This window comes from Dicentrarchus labrax, unplaced genomic scaffold (genome assembly GCF_905237075.1).
Source record: "Dicentrarchus labrax unplaced genomic scaffold, dlabrax2021, whole genome shotgun sequence".
NCBI classification, from domain to species: domain Eukaryota; kingdom Metazoa; phylum Chordata; class Actinopteri; family Moronidae; genus Dicentrarchus; species Dicentrarchus labrax.
Genome location: NW_026136709.1, coordinates 21,931,396 through 21,954,060, shown reverse-complemented (window position 1 = coordinate 21,954,060; position 22,665 = coordinate 21,931,396). Strand labels below are relative to the sequence as shown.

The 22,665-nt window shown below is 39.0% G+C and overlaps 1 protein-coding gene and 1 long non-coding RNA gene across 2 annotated transcripts in view; one reads left to right on the top strand and one right to left on the bottom strand.

The window, feature by feature from the left end:
- LOC127369538 (uncharacterized) overlaps nucleotides 1-10,509 on the bottom strand; it is a 35,833-nt gene extending 25,324 nt beyond the window's left edge. The window contains exon 1 of the long non-coding RNA XR_007886085.1: nucleotides 10,495-10,509. This is a non-coding gene — a long non-coding RNA (uncharacterized LOC127369538). The remainder of the gene's footprint in view (nucleotides 1-10,494) is intronic.
- Nucleotides 1-22,665, top strand: part of LOC127369534 (NACHT, LRR and PYD domains-containing protein 5-like) — a 203,834-nt gene that overhangs the window by 124,156 nt on the left and 57,013 nt on the right. Inside the window, exons 18-20 of the mRNA XM_051411007.1 lie at nucleotides 13,438-13,611; nucleotides 14,165-14,338; nucleotides 15,193-15,366. Coding sequence (XP_051266967.1) covers nucleotides 13,438-13,611; nucleotides 14,165-14,338; nucleotides 15,193-15,366 — 522 coding nt within the window. The remainder of the gene's footprint in view (nucleotides 1-13,437; nucleotides 13,612-14,164; nucleotides 14,339-15,192; nucleotides 15,367-22,665) is intronic.

The window sequence follows — 22,665 nt, the reverse complement described above, 5'->3', positions numbered from 1 at the left end:
CTTTTATCACGATACACATGCGTACCAATTTTCGTACATGTCGGCCTTACGTGTCTTGGGGGCTGATTCTGGGGGGTGTGGCTTAGCCGTTTGGTGGCGCCCGTGCACGGGGACAATGTCATATTGGTATTTTCGCTACGTTTGAATTTTGTGCAAATTTTCATGACATTTTGAGAATGCTGCGGGGGTCAAATATGCGTTAGAAGGGGCAGAAGTATAATAATTCCTAGATGAACAATAGGGTCTTGCACTTGTCAGTGCTCGATCCCTAATTACTTTAATTAATATTAAAGTTCTTCGGGGCACCACCCTTAAATAAGGGAACGATAACCAATTATCGATTGATCAGTCTCATAAAAATTACTCTAAACTATTTATTCAGAAATCAGAATTACAACCAAAATCATTAATAATAGCTAGAGTGGGGGCTTTGGAGTTCTACGTAGAAGAGGTTGGTATCACTCACTCTTTAAATTAAATAGGCCAGCATATGTAAACACAAACATTTATAAACCAGATATAATAAAAGCAAACAGAGGAAAATACACAATATACAGTCTAACTTAAAATAACTAAAGGAGTGTGTGTGAGGCAGAGAGCATGAGAGGCAGGAGGTTTTGACACATCAGCAACATTAACAATCATTAAACAGTCCTTGTGTGAGCAGGAGCGAAGGTAGATGAAAAGAGAGAGAGAAGATCATCTCTCTGGCTTAAATAGCCATGATAACAGGTCTGGTGTCTGAAGATCTCTGACCAATGAGGGGCCGGTGTTTGGCCGTTTAATTGCGACACACCCTGGCTTCAGCTCAGTGTGTTCACTCCAATACGTTAACATGAGAGCTGAAAGGAAGCAGGCTACGCTACGCAGCCGCTCACCTTCTGGTCTGAACTGGACTGAAGTCCCTGCTGGTCTTTATACTGGATGTGCTGATGGAGGGAGTCTCTGTAAACACTGATTTATGACTTCTGTTGTCTGTCTTCTTCTCTCCTCAGATTGACATGATCTCAGTCAGAGTGTGAGTGGTGAGGAAGGAGGTTGTGTTGGAGGATCAGCTGTGTCCTGATGATCCAGAGAGGCTGAAGCAGCAGCATCAGCTCTGACTGGGCCATGTTACTGGGAGGTAGAGTGGAGAGGAGAGCTTCATCCAGCAGTGACTGACAGAGGAATCACAACCAGTGGAGATGACTCTCAGTGCTGCAGTCTGAACTGCTCTGAGATCAGCTCCACTGTCAGACACAATGTCAACATAACTGTAGATTGAAACTTACTTCAATTGATTTATTTCTTTGCACCTTGTGGAACGATGGAGAGTTGCAGTTAATTTCCACAATATATTTTGGAATCATTAATATTAGTGCAATATTATATATCTGCTATCTTTTAAATTATATATGTATCCCTACATTTTGATATTTGATCCATTGTTATTATGAAAATATTGAACAGAGTTACTTAAAGTTACTGAAATATCTGGATTTTGGTGAGAAGTCAGTGAACATTGGTTACACATTGAACACCAGAACATTTTAATACCTTGTTATATTATTCTATTGACATAAAATTAATCAGCAAAATATAAAATAAGCTCTAATCTGAAGGGTTATTGGTAATATTTAAGATTATGTGCATGTATATATTTGTTCTGTTTTCTCATATTGCATCAAAAACACAAATCTGTTTATTGAAATCACATCTTACTTCTGATTGATATAAATCTCCACAATCCAGCTACTATAAATATAAATTATCTCCATGTTGGTGTAAATGATGAACATTTGTTACAGTTTTATTTCTGACTGAAGAAGATTCAAGTGTTGGTTGCTTATTGATCTCCTGATTTTCAAATAAATAAATCAATAACTATCACAAATATCAGCTTTTTCTCATTTTATAACAGATGAATATTTGCTTGTGAGGAACAGAAATAAGATAAAACCTGAACAAAGTGTGGATTCAATCAAAGCTTTACTGTAGTTTCTCAGTTTGCAGTCGGCTGTTTACGTCTTCATTAGACTCTGAGCATAAAACAAAGGTGGAAAGCCATCTGACTCTGACTCCCACACTGAGAAAGATCATGTTTTATTCACACAATTAAAGTGAATCAGTTTCCAACAAGTGCTCGTCCAGTCTGTTGTAACACAGAAGAATTCAACTTTAAACAATATCATTCATGTGTGCATCAAATTCTGTTTTCAATTCAGTCTCAATACTCAAAATAAGACTTCAACGCAATTTAAACTTTGAGAAATTTCATTTGCAGAAATCCCTTTTATTTTGAAAAATCAAGAAGTTTGCAGAAGCAGAATTTACTGGTGCAAGTTATAGGAAGATATTAAAGGATCAGGTGAATAAAAAGTATTTAATGCTGTCAGATATTTACAGCAAGTTTAAAGTGTTTATATAAACTCAGCAGTGACAGAATTTCACAGTCAGCTTGTAAAGTGACTGCATCACTTCACTGTGTTGCAGCGCCCTCTACAGGGAAGAAACTGAACATTAAAGATCAACTTTAAGTTCTTACCATCAGCACAAAAGTTAGTGTTTTTCAGTGATTCCATATAAAATGTTTAAAAAGAAAATGACAAACATAAAAGAGACAAAAGACTTAAATTAGTGCACAAGTTAAAATATATGAATAAAACAAAATACATATAAAACAGAATACTTTAGTGAACAGTAGTGATTCAATGAATTTACTGTATATATACAATAATAATGTAGGAAATGTATGAGCTTAAATGAATATACACATTGTCAAGCAGTTCTAGTTGATGTTGCTGAGAGCTGCTTGCCACAGTTTTGTACATCGCACTGACCAGAATATATTAACCATCTCACATGAGTTTCTGAGGATTTGCTCACATTAATCCAGTACTTCTCAAATAGTGGGGGGGGCAGTGAGGTGTCTCAACAGTGAGAGGCAGGGGGACTGACGGAGGAGGAGAGATGGAGAAGTTTCTGACAGGAGTGAAAAGAAAAACGGAGGAGACGTCAGAGGAAAGAACAGCAAGTGACGGTAACCGGCATAAACCTAATAAGAGCAGGAAATACGATGAAGCCTACACAGCCTTTGGGTTTACCGTGAATACGGTCGGAAATGAGGAAAGACCTGTGTGTGTTTAATGCCTAAAAACTCTGACAGCGGACAGCATGAAAGCAAACACCTGGAGACCTTACACCCCAGTTATGTCAATAAGCCACTGGACTTTTTTCATAGAAAACTCGATGAGTATCTCCAACAGGCATCAGTAAATAAAAAAGCACCGTTAGCCTCGTACAAACACCGCCACATCGCAAGGGGCCAAAAAGCTCACAGGATAGCAGAGGAGCTAATACTCCGGCAGCATTGGACATGGTCACAATCATAGGTGAGAAAAGTGCTGAGACACTGAAACCTGTCCCTCTGTCCAATGACACGATCGGGAGACGTTTATTTGACATTTCACACGACCTCCAAGAACAACTCACAGAACATCTAACAGACAAACATTAAATAGAAACAATATTGTTGCACAAAAAAAACAAACATTAAAAAGTCATCTACCTTTTTGAAAAGGAATAAGCTGATGAAGCTGACAAGTGACCAATGTTTACAGTTTAAAACAGTTTTGAATGTTACCAAGTTAAGTCCAAATGTTCCAGCGGTATGAAGAACTTCGGGCTTGTCTGTGTGTATATATATATTATTAAATGACTTTGTGAAAGCCACTTCCCTTCCCTTTCTACATATGGACCACCAGGACTCAATGCGCTGGTTAATCGTGGATGAGCCATACATGTGGCTGCACGCTCCAGAGTGGTAGTCATGGTGATGGCTTTCTGCGGTACAACCCTGTGTTTACTTTTTAGAGTCCGCAAGCTGATGTTTATATTGTGTAAACTTGACAGCATGTCCATGATTGCATCGTACGAGTGTCCCTCATTCAAATATTGTGTGCAATAATGCAGCATGTCTGGTCCTTCCGTCTGCTCCGTATCCTTTAAAGACTCCAGAGACCGTCCACACCAAACACAAAACCCTATCAGCCACCGTAGTGTTGCCATATGGTAACAATGACTGTTTCTCACTTTTACTCACCGGTACTTTAGTTTTATTGTGAAAAGAGGCTCCTCTTCTTCTTATAGGATTCCGGCAGTGTAGACGCTGTTAAGCGTATTACTGCCCTCCAAAGGTCAGATTTAGATCTAAATTCTCACATACAGTCCTGTATCATGTAGAAACTGCAGAACTGCTTTGGAGATCAATTTGTATTTCTCACTGCATACAAACAAAGATGCAACAGAAAAAGTCTCAACTCCAAGTCCTGTCAATCTAACAAAGAATACCTTTCTCTCTTCCCTATACTTTCTACATTCCAGGAAAACGTGCCTTACTGTTTCAAGGATCCCACATTCACACAATCCAGAAACATGTTTTCCTACAATGCACAAAGAATCATTGAACTCACAATGGCCCAACCTCAATCTACAGAGTTTCACTGAATCCCTACGGGACAGAGAATTACATAAACATATTTTCCTAACTTGAGGTTGTATAGACAAGAAGTGTCTACCCCTGGCTTCCCTTTGCCACCCTCTCTGCCCTTCTTTTGTTAAGCCTTCTTTAATTATTCCCCTTAATTCCACTCTCCCCATGGATAAATGGACATCTACTTCTCTGCTTAGGCTTTCCTTTGCGATGTGGTCCACCTGCTCATTCCCCCTAACCCCAGCGTGTCCTGGAACACAGCAAAAGTAATGCTGCAAGCAAACCCAATTCTAAAAACCACATTGAAAATGTCATTCACAATGTCAGGACGAGCTGTAGATTGTCCTGCTCTTAAAGTTTCCAGAGCAGCTGCAGATAGTGACTTCTTTAGGTCTGGATTCCTCAATCCACCATAAAGCCCATAGAATTGCCATTAACTCAGTAGTGAAAAGAGGCTCTTTTACTTTGAAAGTATAAATACACATCACATCATGTGACCATGAAATCCTGTTTGTCATTCCTTTTTCCATGGACAAGTGACACTGAGAATATCTGAGGGTCCCAAAAGTTAACCAACTGTTCAATATTTCTGCAAAATTCATTCAAGAGAAAAATTCAAAGATGTGGTTGGCTTTTTGTAAAATGGTAACATGTAGGTATTGTGTTTTTAGCAAAAAAATATTTAAATAAATATATCAAATATTTCCATTATTTAAACCATTTTAAGTAATAAAAACACATTAAAACATTTCCATCATGTTTTAGTAATAATTAATGCAGTAGAGGGTTAATACAACAGTTTTAATGTCAGGTCTAAGTGGGGGATTTTTTTAATATCATCAACATTAATATCAAGTTCAGCTGTGAAACAGGAAGCTTTGACATTTTATTTTCTCCTCATATTTCCCCTGAAGGAGTTTTTAATGTTGGTAAACTGCTGCAGCTGGAATAGATTCAGTGTTGAAGTAGGAAACTGCTGTTTTCTGTTTACATTGTTTTAACTGCAGTTCTGTTATTTGGCCACAAGAGGGCGCTGTTGACCTCATTATTATTACTATTATGGGGTCAGCAGCGCCCTCTTGTGGCCAGTAATTGAGTTGCAGTGTATTACCAGCGACTGTAACATAGATAACACTGATTTATTTAATGTATAAACCAGAATGTTTAGGTTTAATCTGTAATTTAATGTTTGAAAACTATTAATATTTTATTAAATTCATTCTCATTTACGTTTGTCTCTTTTTTTTACGTTTGTGATTATCTTCTTATTTATTTTGTATGTGAAATGTTGAATGGAGAACACAGAATATCATTGCCAAATACTGCATTACTGTAATTTTTTACATTAAACTAACAGCTATAATGCTTGTGTCTGTGTTTCACTAGCAGTTGTAGCTGTTAGCCGGCATTAAGACAGCTAAGGTAACTGTCTTTACCATAAACTTAATTAATTACACACTGGACAACGATGGGTTTCACTTAAATTCCTGCTTTGTTATTATTTACATTGTGTCTGTTATATTGTCAGCATCTGGAGAACTAACGTTAGGTTATATATTTCTTCTTACCTGCTTCAGTATAATGAAGCATATACAAAGTGAAAGTGTTTTACAGAGGTTGATTAAACTTTATTTTAGAGGTTGAGTTAGTGGTGCTGTTGGATTGTAATGTGTTATATAACGTTATATATACGTATATTCATTGTGAATGAGTCTTACAGTTTTTTTTATATTTAAAACATATCAAACTACTCATTTTAATTACATCTGTCAAACCCAGGAGACGTTCATCATGTTAAACAGCTGATCTTTGTGAGCAACACACACACACACACACACACACACACACACACACACACACACACACACACACACAGATAAACTCACCTGATTACCTGTAACTGTAGAGGGGAGGAGCAACACTGAGCAGGTGATACAGGTCCATGAGAAGAGGGAGGAAACCCTGAAAGTGAAAGTGTTCAGTTGGTTCAGTCTCCATTCTGAGTCCACAGAGCAGAAGGAGGGAAACTGAAGGCTGAGGCAGGGTGAGTGTTAATACAACATTATTATTATTTTACTGTCAAAGTCTCTGAGTCAGTTTTCTTCCTGTGGACTGTAGAGGACAGAAATGTTAGAATGAACTCAACAGTTTGATTCATCTGTGGATACAAAGTTGTGATTGACTGAATAATACAGATTAAAGCTACTGTAACCCAAGAAAACAAGTACAGGGTTAAAGAAAGTGACCAGGTGGAGTTCTATATTATACTGTATACTCTATATACTATACAGAGTACTGTGTGTGTGTGAGTGTGAGTGTGTGTGTGTGTGTGTGTGTGTGTGTGTGTGTGTGTGTGTGTGTGTGTGTGAGTGTGAGTGTGTGTGCTGTTGTTGCTGTTCTCTCAGTCTGTGACTCTTGAACAAACCTGTTTTTCTTGATTCTTCTGTTTTGAGTCAGTGTTAATATTTTATCTCTCAGACTGACTGAAGTGCAGAAGATGAGTGTTTGTGTGGAGGAAGAGGAGGACAGAGCAGAGTCTCCAGTGTCCAGCTGTCTGTCTATGAAGAGTGATTGGTCCAAAGGTGAACCTCCATACTTCAGTAATGAACCTGGACCCTCAGACACAAAGTAAGAGAACTGACACTAACTCATTAATTTCACTTATATTCAGTTACTGTATGTTCTCTGTTGATTTAATGTTTGTATTTTACATTTTCTACCAAACTGTATTTACTAAAACTTTTTGTGACACTAACAAAGAGAAATCTTTCCTTCCAACTTCCTCTTAGTATCTGTAGCTGTCAGTCAATCTAATGTAAGAGGACTAATACAAACTTTTACCTCCTACTTATCAACAGTAGCAGCAGTTTGTTTATTTACAGCTTCCTAAATGGGAAAGATTAAAGGACAAAGGATTCATGTGAATAAAACCATCTTGGTGTTTGCAGAGTTCAGTACAACAGACAGAGAGCAGAGTCTCCAGTGTCCAGCTGTCTGTCTATGAAGAGTGATTGGTCCAAAGGTGAACCTCCGTACTTCAGTAATGAACCTGGACCCTCAGACACAAAGTAAGAAACAGTTTTTACTGTAAACTGACCTGAAAATAGATTTATTTTCATGATGCAGAACTATTAGTGCAGACACTGTTTCAAACTAAAATGTATCTTATTTTATTTATTTAACAAAACACTTGAGAACCTCAGTTTCAGAGTTTATATTTCATATATAATATAATAATATTCATATATTTTTGCTCTGATGTTAAAGTCGCTGTAAATATTTGTAACTTTTATCTGAAAGAATCTGTTTCTAATGTGTAACTAAATATATTGTTTCTAAAGATGAAGAAACAAACATCCATTTATTTATGTAAAAGTTATCTGCAGATTTAAAAACAGGGACAGAAAATGTCAAATGTAGATTTGGAGACTTCTTTTTTAAGAATATTTGAACTGGATATATTCCTTCATTTGATAGTTGACAATATAGAGTGACAGGAAACATAAAAGGAATGAAAAACAAACAAATAAACAGTTTGTAGTTGAACCTGTGACACCACTGTTACGTGCTATGTGTCTTACAGTAAACTGCTGGTCTATCATAATTATTTAGAGCACTTCTAACCTCAGTTTAAACTAACACAAGCTAATCTGCCCAAAGTGACTGTAGAACAGTGAAGGACATAATCAGCTCTCTTTAATGGAAGGCTTTTATTGTGAAGCAGCTGCAGGAAGTGTTGAGTTTGTATTAATAACAAACTACAGGCAGATCAATAAATGTTTAATAAGACAGACAGATAGGAAAAGCACTCAGTGTTTATGAAAGCAGGAGAGTTGAAATAAAAGGAATCATTTTCATTACAGACTGAATGCTGAATTCAAACAGAAAAGTTAACAACACTTTTAATGTTCTCTGTGACCATCTGAGCTTCCAGACAGTGTCGGACAAATCTCAGTATTTTTCATCAACAATCAACAAATCATTTTAGTAATAAAGAAATGTCTTCACAGAGAGAGGAAGAGGAGTCATGTTTCTGTGGAGGAGCAGCTGTCCTGCTGTGTTTTGTGTCAGGACGTCCTGAAGGATCCAGTCTCTACCAGCTGTGGACACTGGTTCTGCAGACAGTGCATCACCTCATACTGGGACCAGTCTGCTTCATCAGGAGACTCCTCCTGTCCCCAGTGTGGAGAAAGATCCAGAACAAGAGCTGGACTGCAGACAGCCAGTCAGACCAGCACTGTACAAAGTAAGACTGTACATCTTAAATCAAATTTTAATGTAACCTTCTACATTTCACAACATTAAGTTTATTTATAGACTTATAATAAGTTAATTCAACCATGTGGATACAACCCAAAAATTGCATGAATCATGTAACTATATAAACTTCATGGAATAAACTGAACAAGTGCTACTTGTCCTGGATGTAGGATGAGATTGAACCATTGGCAGCACAGTAGGCAAGTACCAGTGAATAGAAAATAGATTCGATCAGCCACCAGTAGTCAGTGCAGGGTGTGGAGGAGCAGTGTAGTGTGGGAGAACTTCAGTAGGTTGAAGACCAGCTGAGCTGCTGCATTCTGGATGAGCTGCAGAGGTCAGATGGCACATGCAGGCAGACAGGAGTGAGTTTCAGTAGTTTAGGCACGAGATGACAAGATCCTCCTGTGTGAGAAACAGACTCTGAGCTAAAATTATCACTCAGAAGTGCAGAGCTGAGCTAATAGTGAATTGTTACCAAAATAAAAGCTCTCTGTTTAGTTTAGTTTGCCACGTATCTTAATATCTGGCAAATTCTTGTTTTCAACTGAGCTGCTGGCTGAGACAAACCAGGAGAGTCTCACATCAGATTCAGAATGAATGACACATAATCTAACCTTCATTCAGTATGTTGATGTCAGGAATATTATTTCTTTTTATTGACATTTTAGATTTGTTTACAGTGAGATATTATTGAATTCTTTTGGGGCCTTGCTGTTGTAAACATTACAGTTGTAAACATGTAGTTTATTTAAAATATTACATTCTTATCCAGTTTTTAATAAAAAAAAAAAAAAACAGGTTCACATAGGAACTGCATAGCTAATATGAACTCTTTAATGTTTGTTTTTATCACAAGTCATATTGTCATCACAATATTGAACACTGTTATTGCACATTGCAGATATTCTTCATATTGTGCAGGGCTAGTTTAGATAATGAGCTGCTGAGGCTCAGCCTGTTGCTTCTGCTGTCAATCAAATATGTACACCGACACAGTCAGAGAAAAAATAACATTTTCTGATGTTCCCTCAAAACTACTTCTGTTTATATTTCTATATTTATCTTTATATTGTTAATAAAAATAATCAGCAGATTATCAAATCTTCTTTGTTTTGACTCAAACTCTCTTCTCTTCATTAGTGAGTGGTAGTCTGCAGGAGGTTTTAGATGAACATAAGATCAGTCTGCAGACGAGATGTAAACATGTGACTGAAGGAACTGATGAAACAGGAAGTGGAACCCTCCTCAACAGGATCTACACTAAGCTCTACATCACAGAGGGACAGAGTGAAGAGGTTAATACCCAACATGAGGTGAGGCAGCTTGAGACAGCTTCCAAGATGGAGACCCTCCATGACACTCCAATCAAGTGCCACGAGATCTTTAAAGCCTTACCTGACCAACAGAGACACATCAGAGTGGTTCTGACGAACGGTGTCGCTGGCGTTGGAAAAACCTTCTCAGTGCAGAAGTTCACTCTGGACTGGGCTGAGGGCTTGGAAAACCAAGATGTCAGTCTGGTGGTTCTGCTTTCGTTCAGGGAGCTGAACCTGATCAAAGATGAGCAGTACAGTCTTCTCACGCTGCTCCATGTTTTCCATCCAACATTACAGAAGGTCACAGCAGAGCAGCTCGCTGTCTGTAAACTTTTGTTCATCTTTGACGGCCTGGATGAAAGCAGACTTTCACTGGATTTCCTCAACAATGAGGTTGTGTCTGACATCACACAGAAGTCTTCAGTCAACGTGCTGTTGACAAACCTCATCAAGGGGAATCTGCTTCCCTCGGCTCTCGTCTGGATAACTTCCAGACCTGCAGCAGCCAATCAGATCCCTCCTGAATGTGTCGACAGGGTAACAGAAGTACGAGGCTTCACTGACGCCCAGAAGGAGGAGTACTTCAGGAAGAGAGTCAGTGATGAAGATCTGTCCAACAGAATCATCTCACACATCAAGACCTCCAGGAGCCTCCACATCATGTGTCTAATCCCAGTCTTCTGCTGGATCACTGCTACAGTTCTGGACCACATGTTGACTACAGACCAGAGAGGAGAGCTGCCCAAGACCCTGACTGACATGTACTCACACTTCCTGCTGGTTCAGACAAAGAGGAAGAAGCAGAAGTATGATGAGGGACATGAGAAGAGCCCACAGGAGCTGACGGAGGCTGACAGGGAAGTTCTTCTGAAGCTGGGGAGGCTGGCGTTTGAACAGCTGGAGAAAGGAAACATCATGTTCTACCAAGAAGACCTGGAGCAGTGTGGTCTTGATGTCACAGAGGCCTCGGTGTACTCAGGAGTTTGTACAGAGATCTTCAAAAGAGAGAGTGTGATCTTCCAGAAAACAGTCTACTGCTTTGTTCATCTGAGCATTCAGGAGTTTCTGGCTGCAGTCTACATGTTCCACTGTTACACCAACAGGAACACCAAAGTACTGGAGGACTTCTTTGGTCAAAAACATGTTAATTCAACCCTGGATGTCTTTCTGAGGAAAGCCATGGAGAAATCTGTCAAAGGAAAAAATGGCCACCTGGACCTGTTTGTTCGCTTCCTTCATGGCCTCTCTCTGGAGTCCAACCAGAGACTCATAGGAGGCCTGCTGGGTCAGACAGACAACAGTCCAGAAATCATCCAGAGAGCCATCAACAACCTGAAGAAGATGAACATTTATGATATCTCTCCTGACAGAAGCATCAACATCTTCCACTGTCTGATGGAAATGAACGACCACTCAGTCCATCAGGAGATCCAACAGTTCCTGAAATCAGAGAAGAGATCAGAGAAGAAACTCTTTGAGATCCACTGCTCAGCTCTGGCCTACATGCTGCAGCTGTCAGAGGAGGTTCTGGATGAGTTGGACCTGAAGAAGTACAACACATCAGACCAGGGACGACAGAGACTGATTCCAGCTGTGAGGAACTGCATAAAGGCTCAGTAAGTTCAGATGTGATTAACATTATAAATCAATGTAAAGTTGAAGGTATCAGTATTAGAGTAAAGATTATATTGTTTAGTTCTTAACAAAGAACGTCTTTTCACATGTTTTTTCATTCAAAATAATTTTGATTTATAAACCAGTTTACAAAGTCCATTCAAATACCACCAGAGAGAGAGAGAGGGAAAAGGAGAGAGCTTCTTTACTAATGAAGGTTCATTTAGTGTAGCAGAGCCTTTCCAGTGAGCCATGATGCACAGTAGCAGCACCCTGACTGTGTTTGACCTGAATGTAACAGAACCTTTATTAGTGTCATTGGTAACACCTGTGTTTACCCTCCTGTTTCATATAAAATGGCTCCTGTGAAAAGGGTATATTATACTATTAATGCAATAGGAGTCATTAAATTAATTTAATGGGAGGTGAAAAGCAGCTGGAGCAACATAATAAGATTCATCTGGGGCTGCATTAGTGAGATTTTTCACTTTTTGTTTGTTTGTTTTTTGGATGCTTTATTATAATTTCACAAAATATAATGTACTATATATTTTTAATAACACTAATACAACAAAATTCAATACTGTAGATGAACAAATGTACATAGTATGATTTCATACCACAGTATAACATGGTATTGGTATACAACTGCAATCCTAGATGGATAAAAGATGCTCAAAATACACACAAGAAGCACATAACTGAGGTAAATACATATGAGTGCAGTTACAACCTATAGTGATTATACAGCTCATTGAACATCATGTTAAAATAAAGTTTAACAGCTCAAGCTCAAGTTTCAAACCACAGACCTTGTGATCAATGACTGACCAGCTGAGCTATAGTCGCTCATGTTAATGTGCATTGTGATGCAAAATGCACAAAGTCAATTTTTATAATAAAATGTGAGATTTTATTATACTTAAATTTGTATTCTGTGTCATCACAGCCTTTCCTCATGTGGACTCTCAGAGACTCACTGTGAAGTTGTGGCCTCAGCTCTGAAGTCCAACCCCTCCCATCTGAGAGATCTGGACCTGACTAACAACAACCTGCAGGATTCAGGAGTGAAGCTGTTGTGTGCTGGACTGGAGAGTAAAAACTGTAGACTGGAGACTCTGAGGTCAGTTCATTTATTTTGCTCTTGTACAGTGTATATCTACCAAATTTAAATGTGTAACAGAAGCTTTAAGTTTCCTTCAGTTCTCTTGTTTTCTGGGTTTGTCTGAGCACTAATCACAACACCTGTCAAGTTTGTCAGTTTGTACAGTTGGTTCAGCTACACAAAAACAACATAAACACAGTCCCACCACTTGTGAGACCCAATTTTCCATTGATAACATGGGGTGTTTACGTCTTTACAACTCTATTAGCTAGACGACTCATTGTATTCAGATGGTAGGATGCTCTTCCCCCGTCACACAGTAGCTGGTTCAAGGAGATCCTGAACCCCATCAAACTTGATGAATGTACTTTTTCTTTTTGACTTAATGTTATTTTATGGTTGTGTGAGCAATGTGGGAATGTGGGTGGGTGGGGATAATGGATGTGGGATTGAGTTGATGGAAGTGAAGGTGGGTTTGTGTTCTTGATCTGGTTTATGTGTTCTGTCTGTCAAATCAGGGACCAGTTCATTCTGATATTCTAGATATGTCCCTGTTTATTGTCCACAATACTGGAATAAAATAAAACAAATATTTCAGAAGTAAAACCTGAACACATCTGATTGGACTATAAATGGATTTTTATCTTCATCATTTATTCTTTATTCAGATTGAGGGACTGCAGGTTGTCAGAGATCAGCTGTGATTATCTGGTCTCAGCTCTGAAGTCCAACCCCTCCCATCTGAGAGAGCTGAACCTGAGTAACAACAATCTGCAGGATTCAGGAGTGAAGCTGCTGTGTGGTTTTCTGGAGAGTCCACACTGTAGACTGGAGACTCTGAGGTCAGACACCATTTTTTCCTTCTGTGCTGAGATTAATATGATGTGAAAGTTGACAGTAAAGTGCAGACATAAGGCTGATATTATACTGATCCACACTGAGTATCTTAATGCTAAAGTCTGTTTTCTTCTTCAGTGGTTTAGTCCACTGACCGTGGCAGAGCAATGTTGAGCAAAATTCATCCTGACATATTTGACAGCTTTGTGATCTTCAGTTGAATCTTTAATCAGTTTCTGTGTGTTTTTCTTTGTGTTTGGCTGCACAACATGAGTTTGTATAGATGGAGCCACTGGTGGAGCTGGCAGAGGTTAAGAGCTGAAGTCACTACGTCTTTATTGAAGCAGCAGCACGTTGTCATTAATATTAATGAGAGCTCTTTTTACCTTTTTGTATTTTACAGTTTTCAACCTGCTGTTGGGTTCAGGTGTTTGGAGTTTCCATTTTCTAAACTTGTACATTCTAAACCTTCTTCAGCTCTGAACAGATTATTAAACACTGAATGATTTCAAACAGGAACATTGTCTTCTAAACTTACATCTTTTGTTCTTTATTCAGACTGAGGGGCTGCAGTTTGTCAGAGATCAGCTGTGATTATCTGGTCTCAGCTCTGAAGTCCAACCCCTCCCATCTGAGAGAGCTGAGGCTGAGTAACAACAATCTGCAGGATTCAGGAGTGAAGCTGCTGTGTGGTTTTCTGGAGAGTCCACACTGTAGACTGGAGACTCTGAGGTCAGACACCATATTTTCCTTCTGTGCTGAGATTAATATGATGTGAAAGTTGTGCTGACAGTAAAGTGCAGACATAAGGCTGATATTATACTGATCCACACTGAGTATCTTAATGCTAAAGTCTGTTTTCTTCTTCAAGCATCAATTCTTTCCAAGCATGAGATTTTGTACTCTTCCATTGAAATACACAAATATTTTGCCATTCTTTGTCTGTTATTGTCAGGTCTCCTTCCTTCTCCCATCTATCCTTTATATATTTTGTTGAATGACCTTTTAGATTGTGGAGGCTCTTATACAGTTGAGAGATGACCCCTCTTTTAATATCTGACTTACATGCATTTATGAGAAGTTGCATAAAGAGTTTACTGGCTTCTCTGGTGTTTTTTATTTTTGATTGAAGTAATTTATTAATTGGAGATATCTTTAGAAATCCTGTTTTTCCAATGAAAAATTATCCCTCAATGATTTAAAACACATGATTTCATCTTTCTGTATAATGCTGCACAGAGATATTATACCTTTGTTTATCCAAACTTTGAATCTATCATTGAGTTTATTTAGTGTGAGATCTGAATCATATGCACACCAACTCAGGATTTTAATATCTTCTTTCAGTGTATGTTCTTTTACCTCTGCTCTCCGAACCCCGAGAGCTGATACTCTCATCTGTGCTGAGATATAATAATGTTTCTGTGATGTTAAACCCCAGCCTCCTCTTTCTTTCAGTAGCTGTAATGTTTTATATCGTACTCGAGGTCTTTTTCCTGCCATATAAATCTCAATATCATTAAACACTGAATGATTTCAAGCAGGAACATTGTCTTCTAAACTTACATCTTTTATTCTTTATTCAGATTTAGGGGCTGCAGGTTGTCAGAGATCAGCTGTGATTATCTGGTCTCAGCTCTGAAGTCCAACCCCTCCCATCTGAGAGAGCTGAGGCTGAGTAACAACAATCTGCAGGATTCAGGAGTGAAGCTGCTGTGTGGTTTTCTGGAGAGTCCACACTGTAGACTGGAGACTCTGAGGTCAGACACCATTTTTTCCTTCTGTGCTGAGATTAATATGATGTGAAAGTTGTGGTGACAGTAAAGTGCAGACATAAGGCTGATATTATACTGATCCACACTGAGTATCTTAATGCTAAGTCTGTTTTCTTCTTCAGTGGTTTAGTCCATTGACTGTGGCAGAGCAATGTTGAGCTCCACATTTAAAACCTGAATATAACAAGAAAAATCTACACTGGATAATTCACTCTGAACCTCTTAAACTCTTAATTTTCATCTTTATTTATATTAATTTAGGATTAGCAGGAACATTGTCTTCTAAACTTACATATTGTATTCTTTATTCAGATTGAGGGGCTGCAGTTTGTCAGAGATCAGCTGTGATTATCTGGTCTCAGCTCTGAAGTCCAACCCCTCCCATCTGAGAGAGCTGGAGCTGAAAGACAACAATCTGCAGGATTCAGGAGTGAAGCTGCTGTCTGGTCTTGTGAAGAGTCCACACTGTAGACTGGAGACTCAGAGGTCAGTAGAGGGTTGGAGTCAGTCCATGCTGGTTTCAGCAGTATTGTACTAAACACAGTTAGTATCAAAGCAAAGATCCAGTATTTGCTGCTTTCCTCAGTGAAGCTGTGAGAGGAGGATGGTGACAGGCTTCAGGATTGGACAGAAAGACAGAGAGAGACTGTAAACACTGATTTATGACTGCTGTTGTCTGTCTTCTTCTCTCATCAGCTGGTGGTGATCTCAGTCAGAGTGTGAGTGGTGAGGAAGGAGGTTGTGTTGGAGGATCAGCTGTGTCCTGATGATCCAGAGAGGTTGAAGCAGCAGCATCAGCTCTGACTGGGCCATGTTACTGGGAGGTAGAGTGGAGAGGAGAGCTTCATCCAGCAGTGACTGACAGAGGAATCACAACCAGTGGAGATGACTCTCAGTGCTGCAGTCTGAACTGCTCTGAGATCAGCTCCACTGTCAGACACAATGTCAACATAACTGTAGATTGAAACTTACTTCAATTGATTTCTTTCTTTGCACCTTGTGGAACGATGGAGAGTTGTAGTTAATTTCCACAATATATTTTGGAATCATTAATATTAGTGCAATATTATATATCTGCTATCTTTTAAAATATATATCTATCCCTACATTTTGATATTTAATCCATTGTTATTATGAAAATATTGAACAGAGTTACTTAAAGTTACTGAAATATCTGGATTTTGGTGAGAAGTCAGTGAACATTGGTTACACATTGAACACCAGAACATTTTAATACCTCGTTATATTATTCTATTGACATAAAATTAATCAGCAAAATATAAAATAAGCTCTAATCTGAAGGGTTATTGGTAATAATTAAGATTATGTGCATGTATATATTTGTTCTGTTTTCTCATATTGCATCAAAAACACAAATCTGTATATTAAAATCACATCTTACTTCTGATTGATATAAATCTCCTCAATCCAGCTTCTATAAATATAAATTATCTCCATGTTGGTGTAAATGAAGCACATTTGTTATTTCTTTGGATCCTCCAGTCTTATTTTTGACTGAAGAAGATTCAAGTTGGTTGCTTATTGATCTCCTGATTTTCAAATAAATAAATCAATAACTATCACAAATATCAGCCTTTTCTCATTTTATTTCAGATGAATATTTGCTTGTGAGGAACAGAAATAAGATAAAACCTGAACAAAGTGTGGATTCAATCAAAGCTTTACTGTAGTTTCTCAGTTTGCAGTCGGCTGTTTACGTCTTCATTAGACTCTGAGCATAAAACAAAGGTGGAAAGCCATCTGACTCTGACTCCCACACTGAGAAAGATCATGTTTTATTCACACAATTAAAGTGAATCAGTTTCCAACAAGTGCTCGTCCAGTCTGTTGTAACACAGAAGAATTCAACTTTAGAGACTTAAAGGCAAATTCCATACATGAACAATAAAAAGGAAGCCCCAGAGTTAAACTGAAAACAGGATTAGAAGCTGCTGTCACTCTCAAACTGATTCCCTGGTCTTAATACAGGAAGTCATGTTCAGTAATAACTCAGTTTGAGTTGTTCAACTTCTCTGATGACGTCCTCAGTAACAGGAGAAGATGGTGATGATGGAGCTGCAGCTGATTCACTCTGTGGCTCTCAGACTAAAGGCTACTTCACTTATCAACAAGCTGACTACTATAATAGGATCTGTTGGCAGAAATAATATGTGTAATATGTGCCTAACTCATTAGTGTATAATAGTGCCTTAAGTATCATTCATGTGTGCATCAAATTCTGTATTCAATTCAGTCTCGATCCTCAAAATAAGGCTTCAAAACTCTTTAAACTTTGAGACTTTTAAACTTTTTTCTCCTTTTTCATTTGAAGAAATCCTCTTTATTTTGAAAAATTTAAAAAAAAGTTGAACAAGTATATAAAAAGTATTTAATGTCTGTCAGATATTTACAGCAAGTTTAAAGTGTTTATATAAACTCAGCAGTGACAGAATTTCACAGTCAGCTTGTAAAGTGACTGCATCACTTCACTGTGTTGCAGCGCCCTCTACAGGGAAGAAACTGAAAATTAAAGATCAACTTTAAGTTCTTACCATCAGCACAAAAGATAGTGTTTTCCATGTAAAAAGAGACAAAAGACCTAAATTTGTGCACAAGTTAAAATATATGAATAAAACAAAATACATATAAAACAGAATACTTTAGTGAACAGTTGTGATTAAATTAATTTACTGTATATATACAATAATAATGTAGGAAATGTATGAGCTTAAATTAATATACACATTGTCAAGCAGTTCTAGTTGATGTTGCTGAGAGCTGCTTGCCACAGTTTCACACGAGTTTCTGAGGATTTGCTCACATTAATCCAATACAGTCACATTGAGAGCAGCACAGGTTGTTGGGGATCTTGTAGGTAGTTGCTATCATACATGTCTTCTTCTTTCCTGCGAAAAAAACTGAACACAGGTTATTGGTAAAATACATCCAGGTGGAACTCAACACAAACTTTTATTACCTTTAGTTGATTGAGTTTTTATTAGTTAATTTAATTAATTACAGCCTGCGTGCACTGTAAGATTATTCAGGTGCTTCTGTATTCAGTATGTAAGATATACTTACCACAAGGAGTTTTCTCATAGTACCATTTCTGGTCTTGTTCCTCTCTGTGTCAAACACACATCATCATCAGTGCAAACAACGTACACATTAAATAAATCCCAACTGAAGGCAGAATGTGTTTTTCTTACCCTTTTAGATTTGCAGTACAGTATAAGTCCTGTTAGCAATACAACCACAATGACTCCAACCACCACAGCTACAATAATGCCTGTAACACCAGTCCGACTCACTGAAACAGAGAGAGACAGTTCAGTTAAATGAACTTGAACCAACCAACTCAGACCACAACATACTGACTGATAACTACTGTAGCATTGTTCACGTGTCCATCTCTCAGAATCTAGTTTCCTCACCCTCAGCTGTTAGATCTTCCTGATGTTAAGCAATCCTACATTCAGCTACTTCAACTTTGCAGCCAACCACCTATTAACACTGCAGCAAACATCCCAACACCCAAGCAACCCTCGGGCAATGCCTTAACAGAGACCTACAGCACTCTTGCAACCACCTACTTACATCTACTGGAATAGTGTGAGGGTCCCTCTGTGTGCTTTGTACTGCTTGTGGAGGTGGCTGTGGTTTACACTCAGCTGCAGGAGAGAGAGAGAGGTGTGGGGACGGCTTGTGAGAGCAGCGCCAGGTGAGTTGACAGTTGATTCTGTCTGGAGGGCTGCAGACCTGTCGGAGGTTAATCAGCAGTATGTTGCACACCTGGACTCGGTGTGCCCCGTGGATATAAGCCAGAGCAGCAGCCAGTCCTTTAGCAGCTCTCCTCTCCCTCCACACACCTTTTGTTTGGTATCTTTTGTTTCCTTTTCTTTGGTTTTATAACATCCACTCCCCACACTACTGGCCTTACAGAGTCCTCTCACCTATGTATTTGGATAGTTTTGTTGTAAATAAATGACTTCTTTTGCCCCAGTCTAAGAGCTGAAACTGGTTGAAACTGTGCCCGAATATCAGACCTGAGATATGCTGATAGTTTGAATGGCAGCTTTCACTCAGACAGACTTGCTCTTACCTTTCTCTATTCTCAGAAAGGTGTTGGTTACGTATGTCTCCTCAGGATTACTGAGTTCACAGGTGTACATCCCCTCCTGTTTCCAAGATAAGTCCTGTAGCATGAGGCCGCCTGACTCAGAGACGCCCTTCACCTGCTGCCTCCACTCCTCTGAGACTGAGTGGCTGACGTTGGCTCCGGCCTGGTTCAGAATGATCTGACTGTGGTTGAATCTCCAAACGAGGCTGAAGACCATCAGGGAGGTGTTTGACACACTGCAGGGGATTGTTGTGTCAGTGCTGGAGGCAATGATAGGAGCTGAAATGATGCAACACAAACAGAAAAAGATCAAAACGCCTGTGAATCCGAATTATTTCCACAGATATAGAAACACATACTGTCGGATAAGAGCTGATTGGACATATTTGTTTGCTAAACAACTGAGAATTATTAACTGCCAGGTTTGTTAGTTTGCAGTTTATCTGAAAACTCAGTGAACAAATGTCCATGTTACTCAATGAGCAAGTGATTAGTTGTTAGTGTTTGAAAAGAAATGTTATTTAAGTTGCCATTTTTTATCATTTTGTGCTATTTTCTCAAAAACGTGTTGTTATAACTGACCCAGGAAATAGGACTCAATAGCACGACTCGACACACACAAGGGCTCCGTAAAACAAACAGTAGTTTACTTGCAGTCCAGTTCACAGAGATCCAATCAGATCAGATCAGGCAAACAAACCCTAAAAGGGCGAAGGCAGAGTCCAAAGGCATGCAAAAATCAAAAAACAAAGACACATAATCAACACACAAAGGCAGGAAGTGAATGGATTTGAAACCAGAGGTAAGTACAAAATAAAACAGGAAGTGAAAACATGAAATGATGACTAAAGAAAACAGACTTCTTGTGACTGACAGACTGTAATATATAACCTTCATTTATAACCTTTGATTCTTCGTGTCTTTTTATACCTTTTAGTGTTTTGTAGCTACAAACAGAGAGGAATCTTTCAAACAGGCACCAAATTAGACCAAATTGGACCAGAATACTCACGTGGGTGCCTCAAAGTGGCTCTCCTCTTGTTCCTGCGAGTGCTGATGTTGCAGCTGTAGGCCACATCAGTCCCACTGTCTGAAAGTATCAGAGAGCCGCTGATGTTGTAGAGCTGCTGTTCAGTCTCCTGGACTGTGGTTGTGTTCTTGAAGGTCACGCTGGACGGAGGGCTGGTGGACCAGGTGAGCTCAGGCTCAGGGTAGATCCCCTCTGAGCTGCAGGTGATCCTGTTTTCAACCTTCTGAATGTCGACTTCAGCGACCGGAGCTGTAAAGATCATTTTTAAGGTTTTATTTAGCACATTGGTTACATTCAGGAACACATTGCACATAAAGAAAAAGGTTTTCTGTGTGTTTCTCATACCGTCCACTTTCAGGTTGATAAATGAGTCCTTGTTGCCGCTGATGGTGCTGGTGTGGCAGTTGTATCTGCCCCGGTCCTGAACCTCCACCCCTGTCAGCTGCAGTGAGGCGTTTCCTCTGGAGATCTGGTCCTTGAACAGTGATGTCCTGCCTCTGAAGCGCTGATCCTGGCGTGCAAGCTGGTCTTGGTTGTGGTAGTAGGAGTGGACAGGAGTCTTTCCAGTCCCCTGAAACCAGTGGACGACTACTTCATTGCCACTCTGGAAGCTGCACGGTAAGATGCAGCTCTTCAGAACAACACAGGACGCCTCAGTGTCTGAGAATCAAATAAAGAGACGGTTCAATTCAGGAAAAGCAGCAGAGAAAGTGAGCTCTCTTTAACTGGTGTTGTTGTGCAGTTGCAGTAACAACAAGTAAATGTAAACTTATTCCACAGTATGTGCTGACAGAAAATAAGGACCTCAGCCAGCTCAGAAAATAGAGACAGTTTTTTCCCATCCTGTAGAGGAAGAGGAAGTGAAATAAAGAAGTGGAGCTGCAGCTCTTAATGTAACAGCTCTTCTCACAATGATACAAACTGATCCGCTGTCACAAAATACAGAAAAAGGACCGTTGTCTTGTTTTATAAACACTTTTTTTCATGAACAATAGTGGGACAGACAGTCAAGCTCACAGACACACACTGGATTTCCTGGACTTCTGCTACACAATAAAAGTCAGCTTGTGTTTCGCCAGTTCAATACCAAATGTGTGGGAAGAAGTAGGAACTGTTGTATTGTTTGCAATAGCAGATACTTTACGGAGACACTTATATCGGGATGTAGCAGGAAATGGGTGAGACCACAAAGAACAGAGTCTTAATGAAGATAAACCGGGGCCTGAACGCATCACCTACCTGCCTCGGTAAGAGTGTGAAGGTGAGACAGTGTCAGCAAACACACCACACAGCTGATCCCAGTCATCCTGTGTTTATCCCGAAGTAGCTCCATGGTTTCGTTTTCGAGGTGGGAGGGAACTAAGTGGATAGAAATTATTCCTTCCGACCCCTGGACACCCCCTCCTACTATTTAAACAGACAACACCCTTATGAACATTGTGTTAAAAGTTCTCTACAAAATATCCTGAAGCTTTTTGTTACAATCCATAAAAGTATAGACATGTGAATTAAATAATAATAATAATAATAATAATAATAATAATAATAATAATAATAATAATAAAAAGGCTGCTCATTTATTTCAAACTGACATTTATACCTGACTGATGCATTAGGATACATGGATACTTCATTAAGACCTGAACACTGGACCTTTAAGACAAGTATATACTTTTTTTTTTTGCCTTGATTTTAAAACTGGAAATATATGTGACTCTCTGCACTGACTGGGTTATTGGAATTAGAGAGACACCGTGCGCATTTACGCACGAATCACAGCCGCATCATTGATTATTTAAATCTCCGACACGCCGACAGTGTTATTTATAATGTTGTATAATGTTAATTAATGTTACTTGTGTTATTTTACACCTCCAGAAGCTCCCACACACAGTCCAGGTGCATGCAGGGGAAACTGTTCAGAGTTAAACAGCCTCCTGATAAATCCTCTGTTTCCTCTGGAGAGTTTTTAAGTTGTTGGTGTTTGATGATATTTGCTGCAGTGACATTACTGCGCGCATGGAAAGGTTTAAAATGACTGAAAGCATCCTCTCTAATCATTATAGTCTATTACAGGCTGCATCAATACAACACAGAATAAATAAAGAAATCACCTGTAACCTCGCGCTGCTCC